At 45.0% G+C, this 13,728-nt stretch overlaps 1 protein-coding gene across 3 annotated transcripts in view; it reads left to right on the top strand.

Moving 5' to 3' along the window:
- ADAM17 (ADAM metallopeptidase domain 17) overlaps window positions 1-13,728 on the top strand; it is a 42,252-nt gene that overhangs the window by 26,527 nt on the left and 1,997 nt on the right. For all 3 annotated transcript variants that reach the window (XM_065928568.1, XM_065928570.1, XM_065928571.1), the window contains 8 exons: window positions 2,319-2,471; window positions 4,328-4,527; window positions 5,527-5,630; window positions 9,516-9,650; window positions 9,778-9,908; window positions 10,729-10,807; window positions 11,789-11,877; window positions 13,404-13,454. In XM_065928568.1, the coding sequence (XP_065784640.1) occupies window positions 2,319-2,471; window positions 4,328-4,527; window positions 5,527-5,630; window positions 9,516-9,650; window positions 9,778-9,908; window positions 10,729-10,807; window positions 11,789-11,877; window positions 13,404-13,454 (942 nt within the window). The remainder of the gene's footprint in view (window positions 1-2,318; window positions 2,472-4,327; window positions 4,528-5,526; window positions 5,631-9,515; window positions 9,651-9,777; window positions 9,909-10,728; window positions 10,808-11,788; window positions 11,878-13,403; window positions 13,455-13,728) is intronic.

Below are 13,728 nucleotides of genomic sequence, written 5' to 3'. Positions count from 1 at the left end.
GTCAGCTGTCAAACTTCTTTTGAGACCAGTTTGGGATTATTGTTTTTCCTAAAGACATCCTTTCTGGAGCCCTTCATCTGTAGCTCCCGATAAAGTACTGCTATCCAGAACATATAACGAATATACTGAAAACTCAAAAATAAAAAAATGAACAATCCAATTTTAAAATAGGCTAAAGATCTTAATAAACACCTCCCCAAAGAAGATATACAGATGGCAAATAAACATAGTGAAAAGATGCTCAACACTGTATGTTATTAGGCAGTTGCAAATCAAAACAACAAGGAGAGCCCGTTATAAAACAAATAGAAATGGCTAACATCCAAAGTACTGATAATACCAAATGCTAGTGAGGCTGTGGAACAACATGAATTCTCATACATAGCTGGTGGGAGTGCAAAATGGTATTAATACAATCGCTTAGGAAGACTGTGGCAGTGTCTCAGAAAAGTAAACATACTCTGGTGTTACACTGGACCCAGCACCCTCAGTATTTAGTCAAAGGAGTCCTCACAGAAACCTGCATGTGGATGTTTATAACAGCTTTATTAGTGACTGCCAAGACTTGGAAGCAACCAACATGTCTTTCTGTAGGTGAATGGATAAACAAACTGGTACATCCAGATAATGGAATACTATTAAGCACTTTAAAAAAGAGCTATCAAGTTATAAACACATGGAGGAACCATAAATGTATATTATTAAGTAGAAGAAGCCAATCTGATTACATCTATATGACATTCTGTAAAAGGCAAACCCTTGGGAGCAATACAGTGATGAGTGGTTGCCAAGAGTAGAGGGAGGGAGGGATGAGTAGGCAGAGTTACAGAGGATTTTCTTTTGGGTGTTGAAACTATTCTGTATACTTTAGTGATGGATATAAGACATTATGTGTGGACTTCTCTGACAGTCCAGTGGTTGATTCTGCCTTCCAGAGCAGGCGGTGCAGGTTCGATCTCTTGTCAGGAAGCTAAGATCCCACGTGCCCCATGGCCAAAAAACCAAAACATAAAACAAGTAATATTGTAAAAAAAAATTCAATAAAGACTTTAAAAATAGTCCACATCAAAAAAAATTTGTTTAAAAAAGAAAAAGACATTATGTGTTTGCCAAAACCCATAGAAAGTACAACACAAAGAGCAAACCCTAATATAAATTATGGACTTTGGTGAATTAAGAAAAAAAAAAAGTGAAATGGGATTCAGAAGGAAAATATGATAAGTAGTTTTTGGAAACTTTTAATTTCCGAATTTGTTTTTTATGGTGCTCCTTTGCCTTTTTGGCATTATAGTGTCATCAGTGGTTTGATTTCATGACATATCTCCCAGAGTTTTTCTATTGTTTAAGACACATGGAACAAGAAAAATAAATTATTTATATGTTTTTTAAAGTGTTAGTCTGTTTTTTTTTTAATAAGTGGATTAGAGAATCCACTAATGAGTTTTTCCAAAGCATAGTTTGGAATTACTTCCCCATATTGCACCTTTGGGATTTGAATACTTTTTTGCTAAAAATGCAAAATTTTCTTTACTACCGTTTTAATATTAACATTGGAAACCTTCAACATATTGGTTTCAGAATTGGGACTGTTTGTTTTTAAAAAATATACAGTGTCTTGTAAAATATGTACAGATTTTTTTCATGTCCATGGAGTGATTTCCCGCCCCCCTCATCTCAGGAGAAAAAAAAAGAAATCAGTAAATTGTTATTTTATGCAGTTAAATATGGGAAAAGTTTTAGCTTTACTGACTAAATTTACCTTTCTCTTCAGATAGAAATCCTCTGGTGATCTGATAGGTTCAGTACAATCCTTTAACTGGATTCTGAACAAAATCCTCTGGGTCATTAAGATTGTCATTGGACAAGAATTCAGTCACTGGGATAAGCAGTATTGTTATGCTGCTCTTTAGTTGTCTAGTTTTAACCTTCCCACCACACTTAGATCTAACGGGAGTGTGACTGAGATGAGGGGTGGGGGACTTGGGTGATTGGTTATTAGCTCTTTGGTTTATCAGTGCCAGGCAGTTTTGGAATAGCCAGTGTTTGGTTCCTCATTCAGTGTTCCAATCTATCTTTTAATTTATATTTTCTTACATTGATTTAAATTCATTGATATAATACTACTTAACAGTATTCAATACAACCTTAAATATTCCATTTAATTTCTGTAACTGATAGAAGAAGTCCTAGTCCATCTGTTGCCCTGTTGTTGATCTGCATCTGACTGATCAGGTCCCATTTAAGAGCAGAGCCCAACTCGCCACAGCAGGTGATGGTTAGGTGTTAGGAAGTAACGTTTTCTCTGCATGATTCTTCAGGAAGCTGACCTTGTTACGACTCACGAATTGGGGCATAACTTTGGAGCAGAGCATGACCCAGACGGTCTGGCGGAATGTGCCCCAAATGAGGACCAGGGAGGGAAGTACGTCATGTACCCCATAGCTGTGAGCGGTGACCACGAGAACAATAAGGTACGTGTCTTCTGGCACTTTATTTTTTTAATGTGATTAGGTAAGAAGAGATGATGCTGAATGATAATGAGAGCCCAGAAAAGCTTTCCATTCATGCTGCAGTCCACAGGGTCACGTGACTGAGTGACTGACCGACAACAGCTAGGGATGGAACTGCACGTTACCAAGTACCGTGAAACATGGTCCATCTAAATCTGCCCATTTGGACTGTGTGTTGTCAAGGTTAATCATGTGTTGCTTTGAGCTGTATGGAAAATTACTTACTTAATGCCTTGCACTAGAGTCCTAGTTTGCAGGTCTGGTGGGCTCAGACTTTCAGTGAAAATTTTTTTTCATTTACAAGCGTATCACTCATATTAACTCTACATTGCTTCACAATTTGCATGTTTTAATAAACTTTTGTAACAAAGTAAGTATAATTTGCCAGATGTAAGTGTCCTGTGGGTCAGGTCCTTTCCTTTCTGCTTTACAGCTCTGTCTCTAGTGCTCATTTGGGGTACCTGGTATGCAGTAAATACTATTTACTTTGTCAAGTAAGTAGAGAGATCATATTCTGTTGAAGGTGTTTGGAATACTCGACACTCGTTGACTTGGGACATGGGAAACAGCTTCAGAAACTTCCTGAGAGAGGCTGTGGCTCACACGTAGAGTCTGAACTGAAAGTCTTCATAGACATCTGTCTGGTTCTTTTTACTTTTTGTAAGAGAATGGAAAGTGGGGCTGAAAATTCCAAGCTTCTAATCATGACTTGGTCTTTCTGGTGACCAATGCCCACTCAGGAGCCCACTCAGAGTCTGCTCATTACAACCAAAGACACTCCTATTACCTAGGAAATTATGGAGGTTTCAGGAGCTCTGTGCCCGGAGCTGTGGCCAGAGACGAGTGTATGTTTTATGCTGTCTCATGAGGGTCTTGTGCTCTCTGCTCCTCAGGGGTCTCATGGCGCTTGTAGTCATTGTACAATGGCGCATGAAGTCATCGTAGTCATTTGCAGACTGTAGAGGCCCTACCTCTAAAAGTACTCGGGCTGAGTTTTACCCAAATCTTTTTCCGCTTTTCTTGATATTTTCAAATTGTTTGGGAACTGGACTTTATTTTAGAGCATCAGGAAAAATGCCCAAATGTAGGTCATTTCTGTGGTTTTCCATATCAAGTAGACAAGCTAGGGGTCAACTGTAGCAACTCAAACTTAAGATCTTGGGAAGCAATGAAGACGTTTAGGGGTAATAATTTGGAATTTAATCTTTTAATAGACTGTATAGGGGTCAACTGTAGCAACTCAAACTTAAGATCTTGGGAAGCAATGAAGACGTTTAGATAATAATTTGGAATTTAATCTTTTAACAGACTGTATATATACACACACACATATATATATGTAGTATCATACCTCTTAATAAACTCAACTGTTAAAACACTTTAAACATGGATGACTGATGTAAATTCAGGGAATCGGAGCAGACGTGTTCTTCAGGCCTGGATTATTGTATCTAGGAAGACAGGGGTCTGCCTGGTTCTCAGTGTCCCCGCAGTGGGGCCACTCTGAGCCCGAGGTGGCTTAGTCTGGTGACTCTCTGCTCATGCCTGACTGGTGCGGGTGTTTGGTCTCAGCATTTGTGTAGCTTACTTTCCTGTGAAGAATTTTAGGCTCTTTACCAATTCACATAATGTTTCTAGCCTCCTGCAGAGGAAGGTGCCGTGCAAATGGCATTTAAAGGCGACCGTGAACCCTGATACGCCTTCAAGCTGGTTTTGGTTGTGGCTTTGGTGTTAAAGTTTGTCCCTGGAGAATAAGCACAAACACTACCTGAATTTTTATGTTATCTTGGGTCCTATGTGGCCTTTTTTCTCTTAAGATGTTTTCAAACTGCAGTAAACAGTCCATCTATAAGACCATTGAAAGCAAGTCCCAGGAGTGTTTCCAAGAACGCAGCAACAAAGTGTGCGGGAACTCCAGGGTGGACGAGGGCGAGGAGTGCGACCCCGGCATCATGTACCTCAACAACGACACTTGCTGCAACAGCGACTGCACGCTGAGGCCGGGTGTGCAGTGCAGGTGAGGGGTGCGGCATGGTGGGTGTTTGGGTGCCTAACGAGGGGTCCCCACAATGATGGGCTGAAAATGAAGGGCCTTTAGAATCATTATAGGGCCTGTGAAGTGTGTGTCTACCCCTATACAGCAAGAAAAATGTTTTCTGGAAAGCAATTTGACATTCCATGACAAATCCTCAGTCTTGCATCCTCTCTACTGTAGTGATGCCATAGTACAGAGAATCCTAAGGAAACAGAGATGTACAAAGATGACTTAGCAAGGAGGTTCATGGCCACATTCTTTCATAACAACAATCCCAGGACATAAACTCATTCCTGTGTATGCTGTAGAAGAGCATTGAAGAATGCCATTGAATCACAGAAACTAAACGTGGAGGAACGTTTAGTTACAAACCTCTAACTTGTTACAGGTTACAAGTTAGAAGGTCTTATATTTCCATTTTTAATGTCCTGTGCCTGGCTTAGAAGTAGAGGGGGTAACTTTAATTTATGGTGAGTGCCAGATTTAACTGTATACAGTGCATATTAACACTGTAAATACTGACTAGGCTGCCTAGTTTCTTGACTACTGATTGCCTTGTGGGGTTGTTTTTTGTGGCGGGTTTTTTTTTTTTCTTGCTTTAATTTTTGTCTGGGTCATATGGCATGAGGGATTTTAGTCCCCTGACCAAGGATTGAACCGACGCACCCTGCATTGGGAGCACGAGTCTTAACCACAGGACCACCAGGGAAGTCCCTTTTTTAAAAAAAGAAAATGTATTAAGTGAATGAAAACCAGACACGAAGGTGTTTTAAAGATGAGTCACTGTGGACCACCGCTGCCTGTGTCTGCATCGGGAAGGGCAGAGGGACTCTGTCTGGTGGCGCCAGCACCTGGGAGTCTGCAGGAGTGGGTGGCCCCAGCCAGGAGGCTCTGCCCTGCCCTCTCGGGACCCTGGGACATGACCATAGTCTGTGCTGTGAAGCTGGCCATTGACTTGGACTGTGTGCTCTTCCTCTGCAGCGACAGGAACAGTCCTTGCTGTAAAAACTGTCAGTTCGAGACGGCTCAGAAGAAGTGCCAAGAGGCTATTAACGCTACTTGCAAAGGCGTGTCTTATTGTACAGGTATGTCCTCCTGGTGGTTCTCCTAGAATAATTTGTTCAGATGGGTATGCCTGTGTTTGAAAGCAGAGTTAATGTTTCATTCAGATGAACTTTTACCTCACGGACCGAGTTGAGTTGATCGCAGCACGCTTCGCATTGGTCACTGCAAGACCTGCGATCATTCACTTCCATTCTCCTTTCCCTCATAGGCATCAGCTTTAATGTCTTTGATATTTGCCTGGATAGGTGTATGTCCTTGAGATAATGTGTTATTTTTTGTTGCTGTTGTTGTTGAGTTGCTAAGTTGTTTGTCCAACTCTTTGTGACCCCATGGACTATAGCCCTCCAGGCTCCTGTGTCCATGAGATTTCCCAGGCAGGGATGCTGGAGTGGGTCACCAGTACCTCCTCCAGGGGATCTTCCTGACCCAGGGACTGAACCCGTGTCTCTGCATCTCCTGCATTGGCAGGCAAAGTCTTTACCACTGAGCCACCTGGGAAGCCCGTTCTTTTCTGTGTGTGTGTGTGTGTATGTGTGTCTGTGTGTGTGTGTGTGTGTGTGTGTGTGTGTGTGTGTATTTTAATATTTATTTATTTGGCTGCACTGGGTCTTCGTTGCAGCATGTGGGCTCTAGTTTCCTGACCAGGGATCGAAACCGTGGCCCCCTGCAGTGGAGCACAGAGTCTTAGCTACTGGACTACCAGGGAACTCTATACATGTGTGTTTTTAATGTGCCAAAATGATACTCTACATTAGATCTTTTTTGAAAACTCAGTGCCATATTTTTACGATTGTGTTTTCTATTGGTTTGTATTTCTGTGTATGTCTAGTTCATTGTTTTGGGCCCTTGCTGGGTTTCCAGTGATTTACTGTGTTTGCTTATCTGTTCACCAAGCAATAGCTGCTAGGGTTTCTCTCCTAATACTGCCCATAGGACTACACTGGGCATCCTCACACGTCTCCTGTGGGAGCCGTGAGGGCTTCCTGGGTGCATAGGGCAGCATGGAATTGCTTAGTCGTGGAGGGTAGCACTCCAGTGGCCTCTGGAACAGCAGTGTGGGTTAGTCAGTGCCACCGTGGGGTGTCCAGGTTCTGATGTCTTTGTCAGCACATTGTATTATGTAGCTGTTTTTTGCCAGTCTGAGTGTAAAGTGATTTCTTCTCCTTATTTACATTTTTCATGAACATCTCTATATTTGTTAGCTATTTAGATTTCTTCTGTGCATAATTAGTTCATTTATTTGGTCCATTTATAAAAATTGGGTTTAAAAAAAAAGTTGGGTTTAATATTTGCTATTATTGATTCGGAGTTCTTTTATGATAATCCATCTGGTTTAAATACTGCATATGCCTTCCTCCTATCTGTTGTCCTTTTGGAACAGAAATCTTTCTCTTGAATCAGATCTGTCATTTTGTGTGTGTGTGTGTGTGTGTGTGTGTATTTTTTTGAGCTGTGGATCATTACAAAGATATTTTCCACAGTTGGTTCTGTTAGCTTCATAATTTTATCTTACCTTTAGGACTTGAATCTATCTGGAGCTAGTTTTAAGATTATCTGTGTTGATTGTCAATATTCCCTGTAGTTCTGTCAGTTATTCCTTTCAAAAAATCTCCAAGCTGTATTATCAGGTACATGTTCTCCACATCTGGGTCTTGCTCTTCCTTCATCACTATGTAATGCTCCTTTCTGACCCTTGTGATTTAATTCTTTTTTTTTAATTTTTGAAACTTTTATTGGAGTAGTTGATTTACAGTGTTATGTTAGTTCCAGGCACACAGCAGAGTGAATCAGTTATGCATATACTCTTTTAAATTGTTTAATATTCAGTTTGCTGCCTGTGTGGTCCTGGTGTCCTTCTTATTTGCTGGTGTATCTATCCCGTCTTATATTTTTTAATTTATATTTCCTTTGGTTGCTTGGCTTGATTTTTGTAACCACTTTCTTGAGAGATAATAAGCGTATCATACCACCAGTCCACTGGAAGTGTAAGTTCAGTGGTTTCTAGTATATTCATGTTTGTGCATCCACCTACCAGTCAGTTTTCATTGTTTCAGAAAGAAACCTATACCCTTTAGCTATCATTTTGAATCTCCTCATCCTCCCAGCTTCAGACAACCACTATCCTTTCTATGTTGATGGATTTGCCTAATCTGGATGTTTCATATAAATGGAATCATACAATATGTGTGCTGCTTTCAGAATGTTTTCAAGATTTATCCATGTTGTAGCATGAATCATTCCTTCATTTATTTTTATTGCTAAATAATAGTCCATTGTATGGATATATCACATTTTCTTATTCATCAGTTGATGGATTTTGGATTGTTGCTGCTCTTTGGCTGCTGTGAGTAAAGCTACTGTGCAGATTTGTGTGCAAGTTTTTGTGTAGGCTTAGGCTATTTCTCGTGTGTCTGTGTGTATGTGTGTATCCAGTTGTAGAATTGCTGGGTCCTGTGGTACATCTGTTTAATCCTTTGAAGAACTGCCAGGCTGTTTTCCAAAGTGACTGCACCATTTTACATTGCCACCAGCATGTGTGAAGGTTCCAATTTCTACAAATCCTCACCAATGCTTGTTGTTATTTGTCTTATTTTTTTGGCTGCTCTGCACAGCATGCAAGATCTTAGTTCCCCGACCAGGGATCAAACCCATGCCCCCTGCGGTGGAAGTGCGGTCCTGACCATTGGACTGCCAGGGAATTCCGCCTTTCTGATCACAGCCATTCTACTGTGTCATTTGTGTTATTCGGTAGTTAATGAAAGTCTGCTTCTGTGGGGAAAAGGTCAGAGTCCTTTAAGTTCACAAACCTTTAAGTCTGAATTCTTTTGATTGGTTCCATTCCTCACTTGGCGGCTTCCCTGGTGGCTCAGCTGGTAAAGAATCTTCCTGCAATGTGGGAGACCTGGGTTTGATCCCTGGGTTGGAAAGATCCCCTGGAGAAGGGAAAGGCTACCCACTCCAGTATCTGGCCTGGAGAATTCCATGGGGTCGGAAAGAGTCAGACACGACTGAACAACTTTCACTTTCATTCCTCACTTGAAAAGAAAGGCCAGGCCTGTGGTGTCTTTGTACAGTCGTTTCTCTCTTCTCTTTTAGCGTTGACTTTTAACTGCTTGTGCTTTTCGTTTTCCAGAGTGAGTCACTCATTTCACGCATTCTCCTGAATTTAACATTTCTGGGTGGCTTTTCTTTGTCTTTAAGAATCATTGATTCTTTCAAGAAATGTCTCTGGTTTACCTACAGTGTGACAGGATTGGACATACATTGATTCATTAATAGACTTGGTTTTTGCTCTCATAGAGCTTACCAGTCTGGTGGTCAGAAACAGAAAAGAACCACAGATGATCAAATAGATGCACACTGTAAGATGCGCTGTGAAGAGGAGAAGTGGCGTGTAGTAATGGGGCCTGATGGGGTGAGGGGCCTCCAGCGGAGGTGGGGGCCTCGGGTTGTCTGGGGGAGGAGATACTTGAGAGAAAATGTAAAGGGTGAGGAACACCTGAAAGGGGGAGACAGGCACCCTCTGGGGGACTGAGCAGCGTGCGTTAAGGTTCTGAGGTGAGACGAATGGAAGAAGGTGAAGAAGGGTGGCCGTGGTCGTGTGGGCTGGGGAGGGCTGTGGGCAGGAGGCTCTCCGGGGGAGTGTGCGGTCAAGTCAGGGCTCACAGGTGTCTTTTACTAGTGGCAGTAGTAGGGATCTGTTTTATATACACATTCTTTTATACGCACGTTTTGTTTCACTACGAAGAGGTAAAGGCAGGATACGTGGAACGTGTAGATCCTGATGGAGGCAAGGCCGCGGGGCTGAGTGGAGACTAGGCAGCGTAGTGCTTGGCGCGGTGCTCCCCAGCTCCCAATGGAGCAGGTCCGGGTGACTCACGGTGACCGTGTGCCCCGCACTGCAGGTAACAGCAGCGAGTGCCCGCCTCCCGGAAACGCCGCCGATGACACCGTGTGCCTGGATCTCGGCAAGTGTAAGGACGGCAAGTGCGTGCCCTTCTGCGAGCGCGAGCAGAGGCTGGAGTCCTGTGCGTGTAATGGTGAGCGCGTGTCTGTGGCAGGAGGGGCGGAGGTGGCCCTTGCCTGCCAGCCCGACCCCGCCCTTGGGGGCCCGGCAGGTCAGGGCAGCAGCGGAGCTCATGTACATGAGGCTCTGCTCCATTTCAGAAACCGACAACTCGTGCAAGGTGTGCTGCAGGGACCCCTCGGGCCGCTGCCTGCCGTATGTCGACGCCGAACAGAAGAATTTATTTTTGAGGAAGGGCAAGCCCTGTACAGTAGGCTTCTGTGACATGAATGTGAGTATTTATTTATGTGCAGTATTTATTCATGTGAAGCTTTTGTCTTGTAAATGCTTAGCTTTGCAAGTGGAAGGAAATCAGAACACAGACGGTGCCACGTCTGACCACTGTCCTCGTGTGAGAGTCAGGTAGGTTCCATGGGTGTCTCTGGAGACCGCACAGGCCCTGGGGGCTTCATGCTAAAGCTGGTTGCTTTTATGCAGTGAGTCCCACTTATATACTCTTGCCTGGAAAATCCCATGGACAGAGGAGCCTGGTAGGCTACAGTCCATGGGGTTGCAAAGAGTTGGACACGACTTCACTTCCCACTTGGTTTTCTCCGCTAATTGTAAAACTCATGCTGCAGAACTGTGGGCTCTGACCTTGAAATGGGTACAGAGTAGGTAGGAACGACCTGCCGGCAGCCCGACCCACCTTCATCAGATCCTTGTGCTCCTCATAGAAACACGACTATCCTGGCACGCTCACAGAAGAGGGTTGCTAGGGGCTTGGGAGGCTTCTGCAGGCTTCTGGGCGGGGGGGGGGGGGGGTGGTGTGGTGTGTGTGTGTGTGTGTGTGTGTGTGTGTGTGAGTGAGTGTGTGATCAGTGCAGCTTTACTTGATTTGACCCATCTTTAACAGACTGGTTTTCTGGACTGGTTTTCTGGAGTCTGTCTTCTGGTGACTCTAAATTCACTTATAAAAACGAACTTTAGGTCTTCATCTCAATGTGTCACAGGTGGATCCCTTTTCACGTTATGTGTTTCAACATGAAGGAAGCCACGTTCCTTCTAAATGCATGGCCCTTGAGGTAACACCTGACATTTTCTTTTCTCAGGGCAAATGTGAGAAGCGAGTGCAGGATGTCATCGAGCGTTTCTGGGACTTCATTGACAAGCTGAGCATTAATACTTTCGGTATGTGGTTTCCCCGGGTGGGAGGTTGCTTAGAACTGAGCTGACTTCCCTGACAAGGTAAGAAAGTGTGGTTTCAGACTGATATGCCCGAATCCTGCAATGGGCTTCCCTGGTGGCCCAGTGGGTAAAGAATCCTCCTGTGATGCAGGAGACCCAGGTTTGATCCCTGGGTTGGGAAGATCCCCTGGAGAAGGAAATGGCAACCCGCTCCAGTGTTCTTGCCCGGAGTACCCCCATGGACAGGGCAGCCTGGCGGGCTCTAGTCCACGGGGTCATAGAGTCAGACACGACTGAGCGACTAACAGTCCTGCAATAGAGGAGGGAAACAGTCACCACTTACGTTCTGAAATGACTTTGTTGACCAAAAAAAAAAAAAAAATGGACTTATAGGTCTGTACCCGTATAGCATGGATACACAGATTTTCAGACAAGGGAAGATAAATTACAGACTGCTTTACTGGAAATGAACTCTTGACAGCATAAATGTGCAGTACATCAGATTGTAGACTGCAAGCTGCAGATTGCCAGAATCCTGCTTGATGTGAGAATCATTTATTTACAAGTGGGTCTCAGATTTTCCAGAAGTGAGGATGCACACTATGTCCTCTAGGGTGCATAATTGAGTTTAGTCCCAGAAATAACCATGGGGCCCAGACAGCAGCAGCACTGTCTTGGCGAGCATCATTCCTAGTACGAGCCTCCTCCAGCAGGATCCCCCCTGGGCCATCCCTCTGGGGACCAGTGGGTCGCGCAGGATGTGACGTGTCCTCCACAAGTGCGTTGGGCCGTTCTGGGGAGGGCGCCCGTGTGTGGGGAGGTGCTCGGGTCTTGTGTGGGTGGCATGGGTCCGGCCTCAGTGCCGGCTCCATCGCCGTACCCCGCTGGCGTCTGTGCCCCCGACACCTGATGATACTCTAAGAATGCTGCTTTTTGACTTCTGAGTCCTTGCTCAGGACATTCACTGTTTGGAACTGTTCACAGGGAAGTTTCTGGCAGACAACATCGTCGGTTCCGTCCTGGTTTTCTCCTTGATATTCTGGATTCCTTTCAGCATTCTGGTCCATTGTGTGGTAAGTCACCAGTTTTTAAGTAATTGAAATATTTTGTTAAACCTGAGCACCTCTAGCCATAGAGCTGTTTTGAAAAGATAAAATTTAGTCTTAGAAAACTCTGACCTGTTTCTAATGACATTGTTGGTGTTACCCCTAGGAAAGCATATCTTGTTAAAAGACTAAATTTTTAAAAATGGTATTTTTTGTGTGTGGCCATTTTGTTCTCGTGTGTAATTTCTGAGGGATTTTATACTTTCTAAGCACCAGAGACTCTGTAGCTGGACTTGTCTAGCACTTCTGAGTGAAGCTGCGGCACAAGCATTTTCAGGCTATTGTCACAGCACAGATGGTAACCAGCAGCCGTCCAGAGACACTGCCCCATCTCGTCCAGGGTCCCGGCAGCACCGTTTGGGGTGTTCGGATCCTTCCCTGTGAGGACATGGAGCAGTCTTTTGATTGTTCAAGACAAGTAACAGCTAACAAGCTTGGTTGCACTTTGAGAAGCTCCAGTACTTCATAAGTTTTCTTAAAAATCAATTCTCCTTGCTTCTGTGGGAAAGTGAGGATCTGCCTGCTGTGCAGAGACGAGGAACTCAGACCCAGGCTTCCAGGCTTTTGCTCTGAAACCCCTGAGCAGGGTCCCTCCCGTGAGCACTTGGGAAGTTCCAATGCAGGGAACTACAGTCTTCCTGGCCCCGGCCACCTTCCCTCAAGGCGCTGTCTCGTGAGGTTCCTTCCTCAGGTTGATAAGCCTGGTGGGCCTGAGGCAACCTCTGCTCAAGCCCAGCTCTGTTAAAAGAGTTGAAGCTCTGACACATGGCAACAGTACCACCCACTAAGGGAGGCCTGGCCTTTGATTTCTGAGCAGAGCTGCCGACAGGAGGGCGGGCAGTGGCTGGTCTCCAAGCACAGAATACTGTCAGGGCAGTCAGGCCTGGGCTCGGCCTCCTGCCTCGCCCGTGGTCACCCGTCACTAGTCAGCCCCAGACAGGGAGCAGGGCAGAGGTGGGGACCGTGTGTCCAGCCTTCCACAGTATGACTTGAGGGCCGGTTTGGGACTTGAGGCCTAGTTCCTCTCAGAGTTTGGGCCACAGAAGCTCAGGACACGCTGAGAAGAGTACTGAGGCTGGGGGGTATGGGGCACTTTGAGGTCAGTGCCAAGTGAGGCTGCGGGCCCTGCCCCTCCACCTCCCAGGGCTGCCCTCAGGGTCAGCCTCGTCTCTGAGTGCGGAGCATGCACGGAGGTGTCCTGGTTGTTCCTGCCCAGGGCATGAGGCGAGTCTCTCAGAAAAACAGCAAACCTTGCCTGTTTCTGCAGTTAACACCAAAAAGCATACTTCCTTCAAGTGTAAGAGGAAACACTTGTGGCAGAGCCCCTCAAGCTTCAGTAGAGCTCACATTCTCACCTGCTGGACCTGCTCACTCTTCCTTTGACTCAAGCTCTAAGCTAGCTCTTCACTAGTTAACTATTAGGAGGGGCTTAGGAGGACCGAGCCTGTACTGAGCAGGTTGTAGGAATGACTCCACTCTTCTTGTCTTTCTAGGATAAGAAACTGGATAAGCAGTTTGAGTCTCTGTCTCTGTTCCACCCCAGTGTAAGTATCTCACACAAAAGGAAGTCATTTTCAATTGTGTTTGGAGGCCTGCTAAGCAGAGACCTTCACTGGCCTCCCCAGCTGCGCCTTCTTTGGCGGAGGGCCGTTCTCTGGCAGGCAGGATTTGAACGTGAATTCTCTTGATGGTGACCTTTTTAGTCAGTCTCTTGGATGGAGACTGATACTACAGAGGAGCACCGCTTTGCCCTTCCTGCAGCCCTGAGTGGTTGGCTGTTAGGCGCTGTCTTATTTTCACGTTTGGAGAGCTTTTCCT

Source organism: Muntiacus reevesi, chromosome 3 (assembly GCF_963930625.1).
Source record: "Muntiacus reevesi chromosome 3, mMunRee1.1, whole genome shotgun sequence".
NCBI classification, from domain to species: Eukaryota; Metazoa; Chordata; class Mammalia; order Artiodactyla; family Cervidae; genus Muntiacus; species Muntiacus reevesi.
This window is presented reverse-complemented; position numbering and strand designations above follow the sequence as displayed.